Here is a 23,311-nt window from a genome sequence, read left to right on the forward strand (position 1 = left end):
GAAGCTGTCATACATCTTCAAAACAGTATTCTCTGTGTTGTCACTCTGATTTTAAAGAACGTTCCTCTCATACAAAACCAGCTACCAGTGCAGGCACAGTGATTTCCGTGGCTGTTGAAAAGGCCACAGATTTTACTGGTTCCTACCCCTGGAGCCTCTGGTTCTCTCAACTCATTTTGCAGAGGACTTAACTCTGCCAGTGTTGACGTCTGAGTATCTTAATTGTTTTTAGATCCTTGGCCCCTTTGGCAGTCAGGTAAGGCTGTGGGGCGGGGGGCAGGAGACACATATATGCAGTTCTACCTTTGATTTTGAGGAGGTTAGACAACCCCCTCCCCACCGGCTGTCCTGGGACCCCAGGTTAAAGAGCCCTATTTGTAGATGGTGGGTGTTGGTGACCAGGGACTTGACTACAACAGTCCTGTTGGTGGCTCTGTTCCCAGGGGCTCTACAGAAATAGAAAACCTGTGTGACCCTGCACTGGCCCCGCTCTCCCACGTGCTGCAGTCGGGGTGCAGAGTGGAAGTTCACATTGCTGCAGCTGGTCCTCGGGAGCCGTGGGGAGGGCAGTCTGCGGGAGGCTGTGGCTCTTCCACTGGTCCTTCGCTCTGGCCTTCCTCCCTGTCCTGCCGACACCACTCCTCCCGCCTCCGCTTCCTCTCCCTCACCTCTCACAAATACACCAGAACTGTTCAACTGAGGAACGGGAGTATGAGACAGCTTCCATTCGACCCAGGAATGGGAGGTTCCCATGTCCTGAAACTTCAAAGCCAATCGTACCCTTAAAAATGCAGCTGTTTCCCCAGTTGTTTAAATATTTAGGATTAGATAGGAGTAAATGTATTGGTTTCTTTAGACAAGCCAACAGTGGATCACATGAAAATAAAACCTTTTTTTCCTATCCTTTTGAATACATTTCTGTATTTAAAATACAATCTTTTTGGCTGGGTGCGGTGGCCCACACCTGCAATCCCAGCACTTAGGAAGGCCAAGGCGGGTGGATCACTTGAGATCAGGAGTTTGAGATCAGCCTGGCCAACATGGCAAAACCCCATCTAAAGTACCAAAAATACAAAAATGAGCCAGGTGTGCTGGCAGGTGCTTGTAATCCCAACTACTCAGGAGGCTGAGGGAGGAGAATTGCTTAAACCAGGAGGCAGAGGTTTCAGTGGGCCAAGATCATGACATATACTCCAGCCTGGGCAATAAGCAAGACTCAGTGTCAAAATAAATAAATAAAATAGAATCTTTTCCTTTGGGCTAGGGTCCCAGCTAACTTTATTCACACATATGATGAACAGTAACTGCCTGAAGATGCAAGCAGTTGACTCCCACTCCCCACTTCCCCAGCTTACTGCGGTGTTGTCAGTGCTTAACCGTCTTAGGCTGAGCATGGTCCGTGGGTTGTAGAGTCACTGCCTGCCTGTCTTAGCTGCACTCAGCCTGCTGGTGGACTGCTATTTCCCAGCACCTCTGTCCCAGTGGGGACGATGTTGAAATTAGTGATCGAAACTGTTTCTCTCGATGACAGAGGCAATGTCTTAGTGCCTTCTGTATCCCCAGCTCCTAGCACAGCAGCTGCCACATAGAAGATGCTCAGTAAGTACCGAGTTTAATTAAAATAGGAGTGGACAGCTAGTGGGCTTGGGAGCCGTTTAAACCTAGATACCTGGATTTGAATGCCAGCTCAGCTGTTGACTAGTTCTGAGGCTTTAAGCAAATCACTTAACTTCTGTGTCTTGTTTTCTTCACATGTAAAAGAGGATCCTTACCAAAATTATTCTAGGTTAAGATAATGTGTATAAACCACCTAGCATGATGCCTGCTAAATAGATCATTCTTGAATAATAGCTGTGTATTTTCCCTGTTTTATAAACTTAATAAGCTGTATCAAGGCAAATAAGAAGCTTGTCTCAAGAATAAATACAGGCTGGGCATGGTGGCTCATGCCTGTAATCCCAACACTTTGGGAGGCTGAGGCAGGTGGATCACTTGAGGCTAGGAGTTCAGGACCGGCCTGGCCAACATGGTGAAACCCTGACTCTACTAAAGATATAAAAATTAGCCAACTGCAGTGGTGCACACCTGTAATCCCAGCTACCCAGGAGGCTGAGGCAGGAGAATCACTTGAATCTGGGAGGCAGAGGTTGCAGTGAGCTGGACTCTAGCCACTGCACTCAAGCCTGGGCAACAGAGCAAGACTCCATCTCAAAAAAAAAAGTAAATACAGTGTTCTACTTTAGAACTAGGACCTATCTTCAGTTTTATTTTTTTCCTCAAATATGTAAAGCTGGGCTTTTTCACTAATCCTGCATTTCTGCTTATTTTAAGGGACATATTTGGAGAAGACTGTGTAAGTGTAAAGGACGACTCTATTCTTAGTGTCACAGTGGACGGGAAAACTGCCAACCTTAACTTGGAGACACGGGTATGTAGCTGCTCTTTCCTACGTTTCAGGACATTTGGGAAGTAAAGTGAAGGCATAAATAATCTGTGCTCTCACTCAACAGTCTACTTTTGCATATTGGCATTTGCTTCCAGTGTTTCCAACATTTTTTTCACGTTGTTCTTTCTATATTATTATGTTAGAAATTTTCCGTGTTTTTCTGGGTCACTGCATAGTACAAGATTCCCGTGTATGCCACTCCATTGCTGTCCTTTTCCATAATACAGCCTACTTCACCTCAGGCCTTCTCTAGTTTGGCATCTAGTTGACTCTCTAGCTGCTCTTCTGTTTGCACGAGCAAGATCCAAGTGGATTTTCCAAACAATAAGGTTTGAGAGGCCAGGTGCGGTGGCTTACACCTGTAATCCCAGCACTTTGGGAGGCTAAGGCGGGTGGATCACCTGAGGTTAGGAGTTCAAAACCAGCCTGACCAACATGGAGAAACCCCGTCTCTTAAAAAAAAAAAAATTAGCCAGGCATGATGGCAGCTGCCTGTATTCCCAGCTACTTAGGAGGCTGAGGCAGGAGAATCCCTTGAACCTAGGAGGCAGAGGTTGCAATGAGCTGAGAGATCACACCATTACACTTCAGCCTGGGTGACGGAGCAAGACTCTGTCTCAAAAAAAAAAAAAAAAGATACCTGCATTCATATGTTAATTGCAGCACGATTCACAATAGCAAATATATGGCCTCAACATAAGTGTCCATAAACAGAAGAATGGCAAAGGAAAATGTGGTATATGTATACAATGGAATACTATTCAGCCATCAAAAAGAATGGAATTACGTCCCTTGCAGCAATATGGATGGAATTGGAGATCTTTATTGAAATAAGCCAGGCACAGAAAGTCAGGTATCCCATCTTCTCACTGAGAAGTGTAGTAAAAAAATGTACACACATGGCCATAGAGAGTGGAATGATACACCATGGAAACTCATAAGGGTGTCGGGGCGGGTGATGGGGACAGTGTTTGCTGTCCAGGTGATGGGTGCCCAGAAAGCCCTGACTAGACCATTGAGCTCTCTCTACATGTAACAAAACTGCACATGTGCCCCATACATTTGTACCAGCAAAAGATGAGGCAGGTTTATTCATGTGCAGAATTGTCCACTATACATTTTTGAGTGAAAAAAAAAAAAGTTACAAGATAGTACATATAAGAAATTACCTTTTTGTTTTTAATACATATGATATATATGTGTGTGTGTGTGTGTGTGTGTGTGTGTGTGTGTGTGTTACTACACTGAAATGGTAACCGTAGTTATCATTAGGTCATAGGTGGTCTTTTCCTCTTTCCTTAGTTTTTAATGGGAAATGTTTATGGTATGATAAAAAACCTTCTTTAAACAGCATATAGTGTTTTGTAGTTGAGCTTTAAGAAGTAACTAGAGGCCAGGCACAGTGGCTCACGCCTATAATCCCAGTACTTTGGGAGGCCCAGGCACGTAGATCACAAGGTCAGGAGCTCGAGACAAGCCTGGCCAACATAGTGAAACCCTGTCTCTACTAAAAATACAAAAAATTAGCCGGGCATGGTGGCAGGCGCCTATAATCCCAGCTACTTGGGAGGCTGAGGCAGGAGAATAGCGTGAACCCAGGAGGCGGAGCTTGCAGTGAGCCAAGATCGCACCACTGCACTCCAGCCTGGGCAACAGTGCAAGACTCTGTCTCAAAAAAAAAAAAAAAAAATGCCGGGTGCAGTGACTCACACCTGTAATCCTAGCACTTTGGGAGGCTGAGGCGGGCAGATTGCCTAAGCTCAGGAATCCAAAAGCAGCCCGGGCAACACAGTTAAACCCCATCTCTACTAAAAAAATACAAAAAAATTAGCCAGGCATGGCAGCAGGTGCCTGTAGTCCCAGCTACTCGGGAGGCTGAGGCAGGAGAATTGCTTGAACCAGGGAGGCAGAGGTTGCAATGAGCCGAGATCACGTTACTGCACTCCAGCCTGGACGATAGAGCGAGACTCCATCTCCAAAAAAAAAAGAACTAGAGGCCAGGCATGGTGGCTCATGCCTTTAATCCTAACACTTTGGGAGGCCAAGGTGTGTGATCACCGGAGGTCAAGAGTTTGAGACCAGCGTAGCCAACATGGTGAAGCCCCATCTCTACTAAAAATACAAAAATTAGCCAGGCGTGGTGGTGTACCTGTAATCCCACCTACTTGGGAGGCTGAGGCAGGAGAACCCGGGAAACACTTTAACCCGAGAGACGGAGGTTGCAGTGAGCTGAGATCACATCACTGCACTCCAGCCTGGGCAACAGAGCAAGACTCTGTCTCAAAACAACAACAACAAAAACGAAGTAACTAGAAGATTATTAGTGACTTTCGGTCAAATTCAATACCAAATGTTGAGTAGATAGCCACATCCATTCCTTGCCAAGTAATTTGTGTGGCATAGATGAACTTCCCTGGAGTATCATTTACTGGATCAAAATGTGGGCTTTGATGTAAATGTGGTTTACTAGACTTTTCCCCAGTCTTTCCCCCCTGCATCAAATCATCACGAATCGGACCATCGTGCTGTCAGGAACCACTGCACGCCCACAAGTGTGTAGGGCGGCCGTTCTGTTTCGTGGTAATCAGTCCCACTGTGACCTCTGCCCACAGAGATGATTGTTCTTTTTTTTTGACACCAGGTCTCGCTGTGCCCAGGCTGGAGTGCAGTGGTGCAATCACAGCTCACTGCAGCCTCAACCTCCCCGGCTCAGAGATCCTCCCACCTCAGCCTCTTGAGTATCTGGGACCACAGGCACACGCCACCAAACCTGGCTAATTTTTTATGAGATGATGGTTTTTTTAAGAGTATTCATTTATCTTCCAAATAACGATTACAGACTTAATGCTAACAAAGTCTTGTTTGTGCCTCACTTTCAGACTGTAGAATGTGAAGAGGGAAGCGAAGATGATGAATCCCTCCGAGAAATGGTGGAGCTGGCTGCACAGAGACTGTACGAGGCCCTGACGCCAGTTCACTGAGACTGTTTCTGTATATGAACTTTTAAAAAATACTTGACTGTGCTTCTGTTACCTAAAATAAAATGCATTCGTTTTTCTGGGGGAGCCTGTTTACTTTTGATGTCAATGGCCTTTATTCCAACAGCCTGAATATTGCTAAATTGCCAACTAATTTGTCCATTATTCTAGAACTACTAAATAAACTGCCCATTCTTTTAGAATTTATGGATTCTTCTTCCAGGCATATATGTGCAGTTCCCATCGAAACCATCAAGATCTGCCGACAGCAACCGCTGCTGGTTACCCTCTCCCCAGGGGTAACCAATTTGAGTTCATAAGAAGGATTCTAAGTCGCACTTGAATCTCTGTCTTCATCTCCACTGCTGCTGTTGGAGTCCAAGCCTTCTTTCCCCTCGGAATTCCTGCAACCCCCTCCCTCTCCTCCCTACAGCTGATTCCTGGAACAGACTTGGCCTCAAGCCTCAGCTGCCTGAAGGCCTTAATGAAGTCCTTGCGATAAAGATGAAGTCCAGGCACCTTTGCTTGCTCTAGCAGGGGCTCGCAATCTGGGCTATCCGTGGGAATCACGTGGGGTGCATTACAAGTGCACCTGTACCCAAGTCCTGCTAACAGGAGGTGAGTTAGTCGGGCTGGAGCAAGGGCCCTTGGTTGGATCTTATTTGTAAAGCTCCTCCAGGTGATCCAAGCGAGCTTGGGATGAGTAACCTAAAGACGGTCGTGCTCGATACCCATCGCCCCGACCCAGGGAGCGGGGTCGGTCTCTGCGCCGACTCCCCTGGCCCTTCTGTTTTTCATCTACAGCCCTGTGATTTCAAGACATCCTTCCCACCCGTTTTTAGCTCGGCCGCCGAACTTCACTGCACAGTTGAGGTAGGAACGTTGCATTACAACCACGTTTTAACAGATGAATCCCTTGGAAGTAACTCAGTGCTCTGTGTCCGCGGGGTTCTGTATCCGCGCATCCACCCAACGGCGGGAAAAAGAAAAGCGGCTGCGCGCGCACCGAAGGTGCAGCTGCCTTTCCTTATCATTCGCAGAACCACGAGGTACTGCCAGGGTTTCCGCAGTGCCTGCGTCCTCTTGGGTGTTACAAGCCCTCCAGAGTGACGCCCGGCGCAGGAGGCCGCGCGTGCACCCCACGACCTCTTCCAGGGGGGCCTGGAGCAGCCCTCCGCCCCACCGAGGGCCAGCTGTGGTTCCCGCCGCGCGTCCTGCGGACACACTCCTGCCCTTTGCCGAACGCACCTGCACCCGCGCAGCGCGGGGTGCGCTTAGGGCGGCCCCGAACCGCTTTTCTTCTGGGAACCACGCGGCGGGACGCGGGTTTCGGATTCCCTGGGGGCAGCCTTGCTGTGAGTGAACAAGCGCGGAGGCCGAGCTTCTTGCAAACGGACTCCGGACTCCGAGAGGCAACGACTTTTGTGCCTCACCAAAGTGACTGCTTGGGTGCCGGCCGAGCCCTGCCCCTGGAACCCACGGGCGGCCACTGCGCAGGCGCCTCTCCCGGCTGGCGGCTCCGCCCCGCCCCGACCGGCGGCTCCATGGCGCTGTGCGAGGCTGCGGGCTGCGGGAGCGCCCTGACCTGGCCTCGCTTGTTGCTCTTCGGGGACTCCATCACCCAGGTACCGCCGTCCCGACGCTCGGCCTTCCGCCCCGGCCTCCCTGCGGGGTCGCTGCCGAGGCTCCTCGCCGTCCTTTTCGGCCCCTGAGACGGCTGGGCCGGAGGCCTGGCCACGCCCGTGGCGACCCCGGAGGAGCGACGGGTCCCCTGGTGGCTGCGCCTTCCGCGCCCGCGGCGTCTCGGAGGCCACGACTGTGTCCTCGAGAGCCCGGGCTCCCGGCACAGACGAGAGGGAACATGGCCGCGCTGGCTGCCCCGCGCCGCCTCCCACCCGGTCGAGATGCGCGGTCGTCCCCTCAGCGCCCTCCTGGGCAGCAGCCTTTCCCCTCCGGGTCCCGGTGAGCGGCTCTGGGCGACCGCGCGCTGTGTCCCAGGAGGCCCCGCGGTCGGCTCCGGGTGGAGGCGCCGTGAACCCGCTCGCCGCACTCCCTGCGGGCACAGGTGGGGCCTTTAGGGGTTGACCTTGGAAGTAAAATGCCTTCAGGAATTAGGTAGAAAAGGACCATCCCTTCATCCGAGATCCCCTCACCTCCTGTGAAGGGAACGGTCGTCTAAATGCGGGTTCTTACTTCGGGGAGGGAGTAGAAAGTCCATTCCTGCGTGTGTCCTCCTCTTAGGATCTGTGTACGCCCATAAGTGGTAACTAGTATTAGTTTTAGGCATATGGGGCAGTCGGGGCTTGCCGAATTCCATGGGAATGTGTATGAAAAAGTGTTCATCCTCAGCCCGGTAACCAGCAAAGCAGTGAGGCGGCATGGCCTTCAATTTCCTCACTGACCTTTGACTTTATTTCCTGAACTTAGATTTCTGTTTAGCTTCCCCCCCCCCCCCCCCCCCGGGTTTTTTTGAGACAGAGTCGCGCTCCATCGCCCAGGCTGCAGTGCAGTAGCGCGATCTCGGCTCACTGCAACCTCTGCCTCCCGGATTCAGGCGTTTCTCCTGCCTCAGCCTCCCGCGTAGCTGGGATTATAGACGTGCGCCACCACACCGGGCTAATTTTTGTATTCTTTTTTTCTTTCTTTCTTTTTTTTTTTTTTTTTTTTGAGGCAGAGTCTCGCTCTGTCGCCCGGGCTGGAGTGCAGTGGCCAGATCTCAGCTCACTGCAAGCTCCGCCTCCCGGGTTTACGCCATTCTCCTGCCTCAGCCTCCGAGTAGCTGGGACTACAGGCGCCCGCCACCTCGCCCAGCTAGTTTTTTGTATTTTTAGTAGAGACGAGGTTTCACCGTGTTAGCCAGGATGGTCTCCATCTCCTGACCTCGTGATCCACCCGTCTCGGCCTCCCAAAGTGCTGGGATTACAGGCTTGAGCCACCGCGCCCGGCCACTTTTTGTATTCTTAGTAGAGACGGCGTTTCGCCATGTTGAGCAGGCTGGTCTCGAACTCCAAACCTCATGTGATCCGCCCGCCTCGGCCTCTCAAAGTGGGATTACAGGCTGTTTAGCTTTATGATTGAGAAAAATCCCCCTCTGCTGAAGTGCTGCCAGGTGTACTTACCTGTAATCCCCAAAATGACCTCACAGTGAAGCAATCAAAGCCAAGAAGGGAGTGCCCAGAAAACAGAAGTTGCCAATCAGAGCTGCCCTTGCTGAGATGCCCCGTTACAGTCATTAGTAATAATGGGCCTTTCTTCCTCCAGTTTTCCTTCCAGCAGGGTGGATGGGGAGCATCGCTGGCTGACAAGCTGGTCAGGTGAGAGTGGTTTCCAATACTTGAGTACTTGCAGATGGAAAATGTCTTAGGGATCCATCTTACGGATGGATAGTTCTGAACAGAACATTTCTCCTTTGTTAATTTTGTTTGCCTTCCCTAATCATACATAGGAGAAGGAACTGAAAAAATTTAGTCTTCACTCAGTCTGACCAGTTAGATATTTTAGGGTTGAGCTCGGATGGCTGGGTAGACTGAGACAAATCAAGTAAATGGCCAGTGCCTCTTTGCTGGTCAACGGCAGACAGATCCAAGTCCAGCTGCTGGATCGCAGAGCTTGCAGTTTTACTGCCACACCACACTGGTAGGAAGCTACTTTGCCTTTTTTTTTTTTGAAGTGCTGCCATGACTGAGACTCACCTTGTCACAATTCTGCCACACTTTATTTTGGGTTTTGATGGTTTTTGTTTGTGACGGGGTCTCTCTCTTGTTACATGCGTCCGTGTGAAGAGACCACCAAACAGGCTTCGTGTGAGCAACAAGGCTGTTTATTCACTTGGGTGCTGAGTCTGAAAAGAGCAGGAGATGGGCTGGGGTGGTTTTGTAGGATTTGGGGAGGTAGGTGGAAAATTACAGTTAAAGGTGGTGATCTGTTGTTAGCAGGGAAGGGGGTCACAGGGTGCTCTGTGGGGAGCTCCTGAGACTCACTGTCCAGGGGAGGAATGTCACAAGGTCGATGGATAAGGGTGGGGCAGGAACAAATCACAATGGTGGAATGTCATCAGTTAAGGCAGGAATTGGCTGTTTCATTTCTTTTGTGGTTTTTCAGTTGCTCCAGGCCACCTGGATATATACGTGCAGGTCACAGGGGTTATGATGGCTTAGCTTGGGCTCAGAGGCCCGAAAACTCCCACAGGCTGGAGTGCAGCAGTGTGATCAGGCCTCACTGCAGCCTCCACCTCTGGGGCTGAAGCCACCATCATCTCAGCCTCCTGAGTAGCTGGGACCTACAGGCATTTGCCCCCACACCCAGCCCAGCACTTCATTTTAACGTATCGTGATTTCACTCTAAAATGGCTCGTCACCATTTTATCATCATTACAGACAAAAGCAATCTCACTTTGAAGGAAGGCTGAGTTTTGGTTATTGTTCTCCAGTTTATAAATGTCACCTGAGAACTTTGAGTAGTGTCATAAAAAGTGTCCCCTTGTGCTGCTTTGGAGCCCACTGCCTAACGCTGTGGCCTGCAGTTCTCCACTAGTGCTCCAGCTTCTCTGCTTGGTTATGCACATATAGGAATGTGAATACACGAAGATGAACCATATTGATTTACTAATCGTAAATTGAACCCCAGGAGTCATTTTAAGAAAACTTTATGGACAACTTTAAATATCCACAGAAGCAAAGAGTGAAATGAGCCCATCCATCCCTCCTACTATGGATTATTCTGGATTATTCTGAAGCAAATCCCAAATCATATCATTTTACCAAGACTAAGACTAAGAAAACAGGAGTCCCTCTTATGTGACTGGTATTCTCTGAGGGATTTTAAACCTACTTCCTGTTCCTTAACTGGAATTCTCCTCACTTGACATGTGAGGAAGGCTCACAGCACGCCCAGGGTCACGCCTAGTCACAGATAGAGCCGAGAATAAATCCAGACAACCCGGCTTTTTTTTTTTCCCCCTCCATTACACCTACAGTACTATGAATCCAACTATTTTTAAGAAGGAAACAAAAAGCCTACTAATGAACCGGTTTAAGTTGAAACACAATGAATACATTTATTAAAACTATTTAATCAAAACCAGAAATGTCAAATATTCTATAAATATTTAAATATAGACTAAACTAAGTTCCAGGATATTAGTGACTTTACCTGAGATACTTGCTGAGATTCTTTTGTGAACTCCATTTTAAAAGCACCCCACTATACCATGCTTGAAGTCAAATAGGCTGTAGACTTCATCACAGCCCCTTTATATAAAATTACTCCTCTCATGGAGGAGTATGGCGTATTTACATATATCTTTGAAAGGCTTAAGATTAGCATGCTTCAACTATGTTCTTACTCCTATCAAAGTGAAACCTGGGGCTGGCTCAGAGACACGTGACGGGCTCAGAATCCCAGAGAGCACACCCTCACTAAAGGCGGGTTATTCGGACCATAAACACTTCTTGCCCACAATTCATCTTTTAAAGTTTTTCGTTTCAGAAAATGTGATGTTCTGAATCGTGGATTCTCAGGTTACAATACCAGATGGGCCAAAATTATCCTTCCAAGATTAATCAGGAAAGGAAACAGCTTGGACATCCCAGTAGCAGTTACAATTTTCTTTGGGGCCAATGACAGTGCATTAAAAGGTAAAAGCATTTTTTATGTTCTTCTAGCTCACTTTTAATCATTTTTATGTTACAGCAAACTTACATTTAATATACTTTTTTCAACTGTTTCCTTTCTCCCAATAGATACAGTTTTGCCAAGCTTATGAGTTCCTTGAGTTTACATGTATTCCTGGCTTTAACACTGGTGGATTTTATTCTCGACCTGATTTCTACATGCCTCGGTTGCTGGCACTCCTAATCTTGCAAACACTTAAATATTTTCTAGTCTGTTAGTGCTATGCTAAGTTTGTAATGTTTTTCTCTTTAGTTGATGCATTTGGCAGCAGAAAGCTTAAGGATACTTTGTGGCTGCATCACACTGATGCGGCTGGTGGAGTGTCTTAGGGAGGGTATCTTGGGAGCAGCCACCCTGACCTCAGGCTTGAATCGTGGGCAGTGGTTGAGTGTGGGTTTGGAAAAGGAGATGGTCTCTCCTTGATTGCTGAAGAATTGCTGCTGTGACTAGAGGAAAGCTAGCTGTGTTAAGAGGCCTTTCTTCCCTTTCTGCTCTTGAAGAAAGCCTTCTGCGTTCTGTAAACAAGAAAAACCAGCCTTTGTTTTGGGAAGTTAGGTAGTCATCTTCCAGAGATTTCTTTTGTGCCCCTACTTGTGTCACAGAAGTGGTGTGGTCTGCTGTTCACAGGCACACTGTGGGTGGCATCTGAGTTGAGGCTGGACATGAACACAACTGCAGTAAGAGGAATTCTTGCTCCCTACGAGAAAGATTATATAGATTACAGGCATCGGTAGAGCCTGCATGTTAACCATTATATTTAGGAAGAAATTAATCTTCACTTTCTATCTTGTACCAAAAACCGTAAGAAAATTCAAAACAGAATTTTTTAAAAAGATACATTCTTATCAAATTTAGGATAAGGAAAAACACTTCCTAAGAGCAGTGGAGGAAGCCACAGAGGAAGAACAGGTTTATGAAATAAACTTAAAATAGCTTAGGCTACGAAAAAACTGAAAAAGAAAATGATATGTTAAGGAAAATATCCGAAAAATGTGGCAGACAAGAGAGTAATGTCTTTAGTGTAGAAATCAATAAGAAAAATACTAACTCCAATAGAAAATATAGGCAAAGGGCAGGAACAGATAAAAGGAGAAATTTAACAGCAAATAGATATTTGAAAATGTGTGAAAACTTAAAAAATGTCAATTAAAACAAGGTATTTTGATTTTTGACTCATAGTAGTAAAGCAATATGAAGCAGTAATACATATAGCTGACAGGCATGAAATAAGATTGGAACTCTTACATTCCTGGTGAGAGAAGAGCTTGTAATCCTCTGGAAAGCTGTGAGGCGGTATGCGCCAAGGGACTGCCCATGTGTAGAAATTCCACCTAAGGAAATATTCAGCTACGCAGCCAGATGTGTGTGCAGAGATTTCTGTGTATTGCTTTTTATTTTTTATTTTTTTGAGAAAGTTTCGCTCTTTTGCCTAGGCTGGAATGAAGTGATACGATCTCGGCTCACTGTAACTTCCACCTCCCAGGTTCAAATGATTCTCCTGCTTCAGCCTCCCGAGTAGCTGGGATTACAGGTACTTGCCAGCACACCTGGCTAATTTTTGTATTTTTAGTACAGACAGGGTTTTGCCATGTTGGCCAGGCTGGTCTCGAACTCCTGACCTCAGGTGATCCACCTGCCTCGGCCTCCCAAAGTGCTAGGATTTCAGACGTGAGCCACTGCACCTGGCCGTGTATTGCTATTTATAACAGCAGATTAGAAGCTGTACAGTAAGGAAACGAACATCGTGTGGTCACCCTACAACTAAATACCATTTTTTCAGGACTATTTAGGGACACAGAAAAGCTCATAATATGTTATGTGAGCCAGGCATGGTGGCTCATGCCTGTAATCCCAACACTGGGAGGCCAGGCCAGGAGTTTGAGACCAGCCTGGACAACAGAGTGAGACTGTCTCAACAGCAACAAAGTTTGCCAAGTGTGGTGATGCGTGCTAGTCCCAGCTAGTCCCAGCTTAGGAAGCTGAGCTGGGAGGGGGAGGGTTGCTTGGGCCCAGGAGTTCCAGGTTACAGTGAGCTGTGATCACACTACACTCCAGCCTGGATGAGAGAGCAAGAACCTGTCTCTAAAACAATCTGTAGAGAAAAGCAAAATATAAAGTCTTCAGTGTGAATATAATCTTCAGTGCAAACTCATTTTTGTAAAAGTATACGTATCTTCATGAAAAGACTGGAAAGATATACATCCAAATGCCAACAGTGGTTTTCTGGGTGGTAGGATCATCGGTGACGTTTTTTTCTTGATACTGTGCTTACATGTGGTTAGCAGATGGTATACAATGACCCTTGTAATACTTCAGTGAGAGCCTGTCTAGAAAATACTCCTTTGCAGTAACAGTAGTAGTAGTAGTCATGGGTGCCATTTGTTTAGACTGAGTACTTGCTTTGTGAAGGCACCTGCTCTCAGTGCTGTAAACTCTTAGCTATTTTGATTTTCAGTCCTAGGAGGGAGACCCTATTACCATCTTCCATTTTACCAATGAGGTACAGAAAGGCTAAGTATCCGTGGTTCTGTGGCGAGGAGTGACAAAGCCAGGATTTGAACCTAGGCCGTCTCACTCAACAGGCTGGGATTTTTAATTTCTTTATAAATTCAACGTAATTAATAACCATCTGGATACTAGTGATGAAAAGACAAGAGTACTTACAGTGCCCCTAGTTAGAGCTTTTGAAGTCTTGTTTTATGAAGAACTATACATTTTAACTCATTAAGGAGAAAACCTTCTCTTTGTGTCCTTGGTGTTAAACAATCCCCCAGTGACATCATGAATAACAGGCATTTGCAGAAGTGTGTTCACCTGAATGGTCACTTACAATAAATATGCATCTGGTGAGTACTCATGTTTCTCTTGAGCAGATGAGAATCCCAAGCAGCACATTCCCCTGGAGGAGTATGCTGCGAATTTAAAGAGCATGGTGCAGTACCTGAAGTCTGTGGACATCCCTGAGAATCGAGTCATTCTCATCACGCCGACCCCACTTTGTGAAACAGCCTGGGAAAAAGAGTGCATCATACAAGGTAAACCAACCACAGCCCATCTCAGCAAATCTGGATAGCAATGCTGAGGGACGCAGTCTGAGAGAACAGTGGCTTCCTGCCTGGGGCTTCTGTTTCTTAGGGGCTCAGTATGTCCGTTTCAGTCTGTTTTCAATCATCCAAAATTATTAATAAAAGTATAGCTTCCAATATGTCATACCTGAGACCTTTTTTGACATAGAAAAGGGATTCTGGCTTTGGATGGTCAGGAGGGAACCGGGAGCCTGGCATCTGCTGACCTTCACAGTTGCCAGGCTCCAAGGTGCACATGAAGGCCACTGACAACTGTGCAGAGCTGTGGTGCTCTGTGAGGGCTGGGCCTGGGGGCTGATGTGCCTTGACTTGGAAGTCCACACCTGGGGCTTTTCCTGGCACACGGAAGCTGGGACAGGAATGATCGGATATGAGTCACCAGCTCTCCATATACTTGGGTCTCACATCCCTCAAGTGCTGTTTTCTCCATCCACCTTTGATTGAAAAACTTCTGCACATATAAGTGGACCTTCACGGTTCAAACCTGTGTTGTTCAAGGGTCAGCTGAATGTTAATGTTGAAAATGTGTATTATGGAAGATCTTTTTTTTTTTTTGAGACAGAGTCTTGCTCTGTCAGCCAGGTTGGAGTGCAGTGGCATGATCTCGGCTCACTGCAACCTTAGCCTTCTGGGCTCAAGCAAATTCTGCCTCAGCCTCCTGAGTAGCTGGGATTACACGTGTGCACCACCACACCTGGCTAATTTTTGCATTTTTAGTAGAGACGGGTTTCACCATGTTGGCCAGGCTGGTCTCGAACTCCTCAGGTTATCTGCCTGCCTCAGCCTCCCAAAGTGCTAGGATTACAGGCGTGAGCCACCACGCCTGGCCTGGAAGTTTTCTAAGCTACCCAGAACATTCTAGGACAAATTATTGGCTTTGTAACACAGAACAGCTATTTCTCAAAGTATGGTCTGACTCAAAGTTAACTATTATTTTTAGGTAGATTTCTGGGCCCATTTTCAGCACTCCAGATGTTTCTTATACACACTATAGCACACATCCCACAACTTTATGGAAGACTGTTATTGTCCCTACTTTACCAGTGGAGAAACTGAGTCTCAGGCTAAGACAGAACCTGCCCAAGATCACACAGCCAAGAACCAGGAATCAAATCCAGGAAGTGTGACTTCAGAGCTAAGTCCTGACTGTTATACGAGTTTCTAGTTCAGTTGGGTTGTAGCTATGTCACTTGCTTTCAACGGGTCTGTCATCCTTAGAGGAGGATCCAATGCATTCTCAAGTCACAAACAGCGTATGTCAAGGGGTGCCACACACTGGAGGCACAGACAAACGTGGGAAGAAACCCCAGCCTGTGGGATATGGTGACAGTAGGCTCTGGGCGTCACATCAGGGCAGACGGGCCCTATTGCTGTGAAATACCAGAGTGTTCTGCGGGGGAGGCGTTTAAGGCCCACAGAGCTCCACTGGAGACAACTGCAGACCCCCAGCTTGCTTCTGGGCCTGCAGCCATAACCGACTGGGGGGCAGTGTCGTCTTGGCTTAACAGAAGGGAAAAATGTTACATAACACGGTCCACAGAAGCTGTTCAGACTTCTTTTTGTCTACTGTTTCCCAGGAAAATAGTATATATGAAGTTCTGAATGTTTAATTTTATTTCCCCTTTCTAGCCTTGAATGTAGCCCAATGCAGACTTTTTAAAAGGTCAGCGATGGGCAAAGCAGGTAGAGGAGGGGTCTCGATAACTGGTCCCCTAGAGATTCAGCTGGTTATTTTTTGAGATGGTCTTGCTCTGTCACCCAGGCTGTAGTGCAGTGGCTTGCTCAAAGCTCACTGCAGCCTCAACCTCTAGGCTCAGGTGATCATCTTGCCTTAGCCTCCCAAGTAGCTAGAACCACAGGCATGTGCCACCATGCTTAGCTAATTTTTTTATTTTTTTTGTAGGGATGGGGTAGCTAGTTATAATCTAGGTGAATTTTATAAACAATTGATCCCAAGTATGAAAGCCGGTGAATAGATCTCTGTGACACAGAGCCTGGGCCAGCATAGGTCTTCCTGTGGCCCGCGTCCAGTTGCCCATAACCTCATGCTTTCTCTTTAATACCATTCTGTAGTCCGCCTCCTGCCAGCCCTCACTGTCCTGTTTGCAGCCTCCTGAGCCTTCTCCCGTAGCCCCAGCCCCACCTTCCAAACCAACCTAGCACAATCCCCAGATACTGCACTCCAGCCTTCCCTGGTGCAGCTCCCTGGGAGGATGAGGCAGCCTGCGCTTGTTAGATACACTCAGTCGCTCTGTGCTAGTTGCTTTGCTGGAGTTTAGTCTCTTAATCCTGTCAATATTCCTGCAACTAGGTAGGCACTGTCATAAGGATGCAGAAAGCTTCAGGACGGTTAAGGAAGCTGTTAAGACACACAGCTATTTAGTAAAAATTGTAGGCATCAAAATGTAGATCTTTGAAGCCTACAAATGATTTTGCTGTGCTGTGGTGCAGCTGTTTCATGTAAGAAGCCAGCGGTGTCAGCACAGCATTCAGCTTCCATGGCCTGGCATTTCCTACCAGTGCAGACCTTACCCGCCCCCAGCCCAGCGCCTGCAGCCGGCACTCTCCAAGCAGCCCAGCCCTCCTGGGCCTTTTCTGCGTCTGTGCCTCTGTTCAAGGTGTCCTCTCAAACATCCTCCCTGGTGCTTCCAAAGGCTCCGGTTACCACTAAAGGCTCCTTACAACTGTACCTTGTCCTCTGCTGGGTAGAGCAGCACACCAGTAACCTGCAAGGCTCATCAACATATACCCTAAACCCTGGGGCTGGCCCAAGTGGGGTCAATATTTAATGGCATTTCGAAACTGTCTAGATGAGTGGAGTAGAACTTACACAAGGGCCAGCACTTGGGTTTATCAACTGCCACCTCGATTTCTTCTCTTCAATAGGTTGCAAACTAAATCGCCTAAACTCTGTTGTTGGTGAATATGCCAATGCGTGTTTACAAGTGGCCCAAGACTGTGGGACTGACGTACTTAACCTGTGGACCCTGATGCAGGACAGCCAGGTACGGTGGCTTGCTCAGTCCTCTCGGGGTAAATAGGATCACACAGAAGTAAACCAGGTGTGTGTGCAACAGCTTTCCCTAGAAAGGCTCTGCTTAGCTAAGACAGTCATCCCTTTAAGCCAATGAAAACAAAAAGGCTTGGCGGGGAGGGGAGGAATGGAGGTTTCAGGACGGTCACAAGCCCAGCAGCTTATTCAGCCAGGCTCCTTGGCTAGGAGTTAGTACACAGTGGCGTAAATGAGCAATACATGGCTCATATTTATGAACATCGAGGCCAAGTTCCTCTTTCATATAGAGAATGGCAGAAAGCTAAAACTTGTTAATAGGTAAAACAATGAATTTAAATACAGTATTGGTTAATAAAACTGTGGGAGATATGTAGTTCTAATTAAGTTACTTTGTTTTAAAGCCTGAAAGCACAAATATAAAAGGTAAAAAGCAGGTCCCATAGAATGGTGCACCCACTCAGGAGACAGCTGGTTTCTTATGCAGTCACACATAGACTTAGGGAGGACCTGGCAGTCCACTCCTGGGTTATCTGCCCCAGAGAAATGAAAACTATGTTCACACAGAACCTGGGTGTGACTGTTGACAGCAGCATTATTCCTACCTGCTGGAAGCACCCCAGTGTCCTTCCGTGGATGAATAGGGAAACTGGTTGTGTCCGTGGATGGGATACTACTCGGCAATAAAGAGGACGGACTGACATGCACAGCAATGTGGGTGACTCTCAGAGGTGTTTCACTGAGGGAAGGAGGCTGGTCTCTGAAGGTTACATACTACATAAGTCAATCTGTTTGGTATCTCAAAAAGGCAAGACTTGGGCCGGGCACGGTGGCTCACACCTGTAATCCCATCACTTTGGGAGGCCGAGGCAGGCGGATCACCTGAGTTCAGGAGTTGGAGACCAACCTAGCCAACATGGCGAAACCGTCTCTACTAAAAACACAAAAATTAGCTGGGCATGGTGGAGGGCGCCTGTAATCCCAGCTACTCAGGAGGCTGAGGCATGAGAATCGCTTGAACCCGGGAGGCAAAGGTCATACCACTGCACTCCAGTCTGGAGGACAGAGGGAGACTGTCTAACCCCACCCCACCCCCCACAAAAAAAGGCAAGACTGCAGTGACAGAACAGGTCAGTGGTGGCCAGAGGTTATGGTGAGGAAAGGTATGGCTAAATTCAGGTTCCACACAGATACTGGTGAAGAGGGGTAGACAGCCACTGGTCTTTTTAAACTTTTCTGTGACCTTGCACTACTCTTTTGTAAAGAGCTTATTCAGCAGGGCACATAAAAGGCCATTTCATTGCTGTGCTGGGATCCAGAGAGAAAGCTTTGACGGGACTGATGATATTTGAAGTACTCGGGAAGGAAGGATCCAGTGTGCGGAAAGCTCTTTGGACAAACAGGAAGACTCACAGCCCCACCAGTTTCCTCTATTCCTAGCTGTTAGGTTTAGGCTACTTGGACAAAGCAACATAGAAAACAACCAAGAATTACTAACCCAAGTGCCAACTTTTTCCTCTCCCCTAAATATTAATCCATACCAATCCTTCCAATGACCTACACATTTATTACACATCTGCAATAGGGAAAATAGTCACCAGTGGGAAAGTCATACCACCACGTGGATGCTGAGCCACTAGTCACCTCTGGAGGCTCTGAGAGCCTAAGTAAATCTGGACCCTAGGCTTCTAGTCTTCCTCTGAAACCCTGAGTGCACTGGAACCTTCCAGAATTCCCAGATCAGGAGGGGCCTTGGCAGCTTGAGTGCCAAAGGGGTCAACATCCAGAGTTCTGTTGTCTAAGAGTCCACCTTAGATTATGTAGAAAAGTTATGTTACTAGAGGAAAGGAAACTGCAAACTACTGGGCTAGTTTTGCTCACATGTCTTTTTCAATCTAATACAAAACTGGGAGGGTCGTCCTTAGAGATCATCTCATCTCCAACTGTCTAGATGAGAAAACCAAGGCCGAGGAAGAAGTGCTAGTATTATATGATAGCATCTAAATTTCTGGTCTATTAAAAGTCACATAAGGCCGGGCACGGTGGCTCATGCCTGTAATCCCAACACTTTGGGAGGCTGAGGCGGGTGGATCACCTGAGGTCAGGAGTTTGAGACCAGCCTGGCCAACATGGTGAAACCCCATCTCTACTTAAAAATACAAAAATTAGCCAGGCGTGGTGGCAGGCACCTGTAATCCCAGCTGCTTGGGAGGCTGAGGCAGGAGAATTACCTGAACCCGGGAGGCGGAGGTTGAAGTAGGCCGAGACTGCACCATTGCTCTCTAGCCTGGGCAACAAGAGTGAGACTCCAGCTCAAAAAAAAAAGTCACATAAGCTAGTTGGCCACCCAGATTCTAACAGAGCTCTTGGCTAGTAAGCTTCTTCCCGAAGAAAGAGATGGCTATATGGATAAAATTCTTGAGTTCAGGGCTTGGTATTGCCGCTCATGCCTATAATCCCAATACTTTGTGAGGCCGAGGTGGGAGGATTGCTTGAGCCTAGGAGTTCAAAACCAGCCTGGACAACAAAATGAGACACCCATCTCTACAAAAAGCACAAAAATTAGCCAGGTATGGTGGCACATGCCTGTAGTCCCAGCTACTCAGGGACCTGAGGGTGGAAAGATCGCTTGAACCCAGGAGTTTGAGGCTGCAGTGAGCCATGATCATGTCACTGCACTCCAGCCTGGGCAGCAAAGCAAGACCCTGTCTCCAAAAATACATGTATCTTTTTAAATATATACTCTTGAGTTCAGGGGAGCAGGAGGGAGACTGGACTCCCGTGTCCCAGCAAATTACTATTCTACGTTAGATGGTACAAGTTCTTTCCACCTAAAAACCTGCCTAGAGTCAAAAACAATATTGACTCATGGGGCCCCTGAACACTCCTAATACCAAATTTTTCATTTTTTGCTGATTACGTTACTAGGCCATATTTACCTGTTAAGGTTCTTTGAAATAACCTGAGAATCATGTCATATGACTCGGAAGACCTGGAATGAGGTCCCAGCTCACTTAATGGTGAGTGACTTTCGTCAAACTTAATTCTATAATATGGAGATAGCACTACAGCACTAGTAAAGGTTCTGTGTGTGTTCAAACACCTCTGTAAATAGCACATCAGTGCTACTGTAGTCCAGGACAACTCTGGTCACATGCCTACAATGAAAGGGGCTGGTGATCTTTCTGTCGCAGGGCCACAACTGAGAGAATGGTACACGCTGGCATTTAGAAAAGTTCTAGCCTCCCTCCCCCTCTTTCTTTGGGGGGGGGCGCGGGGAGACAGTCACTCTGTCACCCAGGCTGGAGCTCAGTGGTGCGATGATAGCTCACTGTAGCTTCGAACTCCTAGGCTTAAGTGATCCTCCCATCTTAGCCTCCCAAGTAGGTGAGAATACAGGTGTTTGTTTGCCACCACACCCAGCTAATTTTTGTATTTTTTAAATTTTTTATAGAGACAGGATCTCAAACTCCTGTCCTCCAGTATCCTTGGCCCCAAAGTGTTGGAATGACAGGGGTGAGCTACCGCACCTGGCCAGTTACCCACCTTTAACCAATTTCTCTCCCTTCTAGGACTTCTCATCTTATTTATCAGATGGACTACATTTGTCTCCAAAGGGGAATGAATTTTTGTTCTCCCATCTCTGGCCTTTGATAGAGAAAAAGGTCTCTTCTCTGCCTTTGTTGCTTCCTTACTGGCGGGATGTAGCAGAAGCAAAACCTGAATTAAGTCTGCTGGGAGATGGAGACCATTAGCCAATCACAGGAGACCCAAGTCTGCTTGTTAATCTACAGAACTCAAAGTTGCCAATGCATAGAGGTACCCTTTTTTCCTCAGGCTTAAACCTTTGCCACTGATAATAAAAGTATCAGGATTTTTCAGGGAAGTTTTGTACTTAGGTCCATTGTGTTTTGACAGTATTTGTTAATACACGTATCAGTGCTACGGCTTCAAAATACACTCTGAGCAGCTTGTTAATTCTATAAATGATGAAGACTATTTTTTTTTAAAGTCACAATTTTATAAAAATGGTTTTCTTACATTCTTTTGAGAACGGTTTCACTCATACATACACCCACACACCCCACTCACCTTGTATCAAATTCCAAAAGTGTGAAGTATAAGAATATCATGACTAGTTAAAAGATAGCAAATACCATAAGGTACAAGTTCAAGTATTAGTATAACAAGTATCTGAGTAACAAATGTCCTTGGAAATGGGGGATGGGAGGAGATATGATTAGTCACAGGCTTGGTTAATTGCCCTCAAAGTTTACAAGTTAAATGTTTTAGCTGGTGAGCACATTCCAGTTCTTAGGGGGAAAAGCTTTTAATGGCAATTTATAGAAATCAGAATTCAGGTTAATGATTTTTATCCTTCACACAGTAAATGCAGCCCATCCAGAATCCTGCAGCAATAAAGTAAGAGTAATTCAAATATCTGCTTGTGGGGACAGCCCCCAACCCTAAGAGCAGGTAGTATTCTGTCTCCTGGCTGGCTCATCACACCTCAGCCTATTGAAAACAACCTGTTGTTGTTGTTGTTGTTAAGAAATATCTCACCCTCTTATTCACTAGTGTTTGAAAACAGGCAATCTTTGTATTTTAAATATTCTAGGTTTTGTAAATAGTGAATTTTTTTTTTTTTTTTTTGAGGCAGAGTCAGTCTCTGTAGCCCAGGCTGGAGTGCAGTGGCGCAACCTCGGCCTCCCAAAGTGCTGGGATTACAGGCATGAGCCACCGCGCCCCGCCAATAGTGAATTTTCTAAGAGCATGTATCCCTATCAATAACAGGGATACATTAAGATACTTATATAGAAAATTTGCCCAGCAAATCAGGGCCCTAAACAGCTGGTAGATTCCATAAATTCAACTGGCTACCATGTATAGCCCTCACTGTAAGGTAGGTGGTTAGATTTCTAGAGAGCATTAGTCTTAGAATTATGAAGAGCCATAGTAACCCAAATGATTTCTAAATTTAGATGTATATTTTCCCTGCTACTTAAAAACTCTGGGTAATAACTAGAAATAGACCCACAATTTAGAGACAATATAGAACTAGATTTATCTCCTTTGTTTTTAGTTAAAGGCAAAAAAAAAAAACCTCTTGTGTTCCAGTTGTCTTCACAAATAAATGCCAAATGCCTCATATTCAGCGGTTCATTACAGTGTATAAAAAAAAAAATTGATCATTTCCCTAGTCAGTGCTGTTATTAATATAAAAGATTAATTTACAAAAACATAAATATTCATAACCCAATCCAGCTGTATTTTCTGCTTTTGTACCACAGGTCAAAAGATATTTAAAAAACTAAAACCTGAAAGCCTCAAAATAAGCTAGATTCACCTTCACCTTACCTTTTCCAAAGGAGAAGGGCCAAACAACACAAGCACTGTTTACCTGCAGGAAGTTCAAACACATGACCAGCATCTGCTGTTAAGTCACTTCCTTCCCAATCTTCACAAAATATAAGCTGTGATTGTAGGTCAAATCTATAAAGAGCTCACAACTAAACTAGCACTCTGTTTCTTTGCTGTCAACACGATTCTGACGCTGCAGTTTAAAGGAGGCAGCCTTTTCACTTCTGGTGACCGGATGGTCTGTGAGATCCTCAAACGACTTGGCGGCTGTGCTGCTATTTGGGAAGGGGTCCTTCTCAAACCCATCCTCGTCCATATGGGAGTCTGTGCTAGGGTCTTCCTGGATGGTGTCCATTCTCTGGTGGTCCAGTTTCGGAGCTGCTGGCGCCGAAGGGATCACAGGGGCAGGCTGCAGGCGGCCTGGAGTCTGGGGTGCAGGAAAGGGTTTGATAATGCGAACCGATGCAGAATCCATGCTGCTCAGCATTTCGACATTCTGCAAAGACATGGGTTCAATTGATGGGAATAAAAGATTAATCAGAGGTCCTCACAGCTCCAACCTTACCCATCAAACAGCCTCTTATTCTGTTGGTACTGTGATGCCTCTTGCTTAAAAAGTGCTAGGTGAGGCTCACTCAACCTAAGAAGTGACTAAAAAATACTAGGCTGGTGCAAAAGGAATTAGTGACATTACTTTTAATGGCAAAAACAGTAATTACTAGCTTTCAAGCATCCTGAAAACTTGCCATTTGAAGAC

At 46.6% G+C, this 23,311-nt stretch overlaps 3 protein-coding genes across 10 annotated transcripts in view; 2 read left to right on the plus strand and 1 right to left on the minus strand.

The window, feature by feature from the left end:
* CPSF3 (cleavage and polyadenylation specific factor 3) overlaps positions 1 to 5,511 on the plus strand; it is a 52,066-nt gene extending 46,555 nt beyond the window's left edge. For both annotated transcript variants that reach the window (XM_023199065.2, XM_023199075.1), the window contains 2 exons: positions 2,332 to 2,428; positions 5,326 to 5,511. In XM_023199065.2, coding sequence (XP_023054833.1) covers positions 2,332 to 2,428; positions 5,326 to 5,427 — 199 coding nt within the window. In that variant the 3' untranslated portion in view covers positions 5,428 to 5,511. The remainder of the gene's footprint in view (positions 1 to 2,331; positions 2,429 to 5,325) is intronic.
* Positions 5,512 to 6,262: 751 nt separating this feature from the next.
* On the plus strand, positions 6,263 to 21,229 carry IAH1 (isoamyl acetate hydrolyzing esterase 1 (putative)). 6 transcript variants are annotated; one of them, XM_023199118.2, is made up of 6 exons: positions 6,263 to 7,049; positions 8,686 to 8,738; positions 10,912 to 11,060; positions 13,971 to 14,132; positions 17,070 to 17,188; positions 20,766 to 21,229. In XM_023199118.2, the coding sequence occupies exons 1-6, from the start codon at positions 6,969 to 6,971 to the stop codon at positions 20,946 to 20,948; spliced, it is 747 nt and encodes a 248-aa protein (XP_023054886.1). In that variant the 5' UTR covers positions 6,263 to 6,968; the 3' UTR covers positions 20,949 to 21,229. The 6 variants fall into 6 exon arrangements, with proteins under 6 accessions (XP_023054886.1, XP_023054906.1, XP_023054891.1 ...); XM_023199138.1 differs by lacking the exon at positions 8,686 to 8,738 and adding an exon at positions 12,531 to 12,628; XM_023199134.2 differs by having other exon boundaries at positions 6,969 to 7,049; positions 10,944 to 11,060.
* ADAM17 (ADAM metallopeptidase domain 17) overlaps positions 21,098 to 23,311 on the minus strand; it is a 68,759-nt gene continuing 66,545 nt past the window's right edge. For both annotated transcript variants that reach the window (XM_023199102.1, XM_023199108.2), the window contains exon 19: positions 21,098 to 23,050. In XM_023199102.1, the coding sequence (XP_023054870.1) occupies positions 22,709 to 23,050 (342 nt within the window). In that variant the 3' untranslated portion in view covers positions 21,098 to 22,708. The remainder of the gene's footprint in view (positions 23,051 to 23,311) is intronic.

The sequence above is a fragment of the Piliocolobus tephrosceles genome, chromosome 15 (genome assembly GCF_002776525.5).
Source record: "Piliocolobus tephrosceles isolate RC106 chromosome 15, ASM277652v3, whole genome shotgun sequence".
In the NCBI taxonomy this organism is placed as follows: Eukaryota; Metazoa; Chordata; class Mammalia; order Primates; family Cercopithecidae; genus Piliocolobus; species Piliocolobus tephrosceles.

What these genes read in the sequence shown, in the direction of transcription:
- IAH1 (XM_023199114.3), top strand. Translation starts at nt 7,329, where the DNA reads ATGCGCGGTCGTCCCCTCAGCGCCCTCCTGGGCAGCAGCCTTTCCCCT. An exon ending in CGCACTCCCTGCGGGCACAG is followed by an intron (nt 7,490 to 8,685) that starts GTGGGGCCTTTA and finishes TTCTTCCTCCAG; the next exon opens with TTTTCCTTCCAGCAGGGTGG. An exon ending in AAAAGAGTGCATCATACAAG is followed by an intron (nt 14,133 to 17,069) that starts GTAAACCAACCA and finishes TCTCTTCAATAG; the next exon opens with GTTGCAAACTAAATCGCCTA.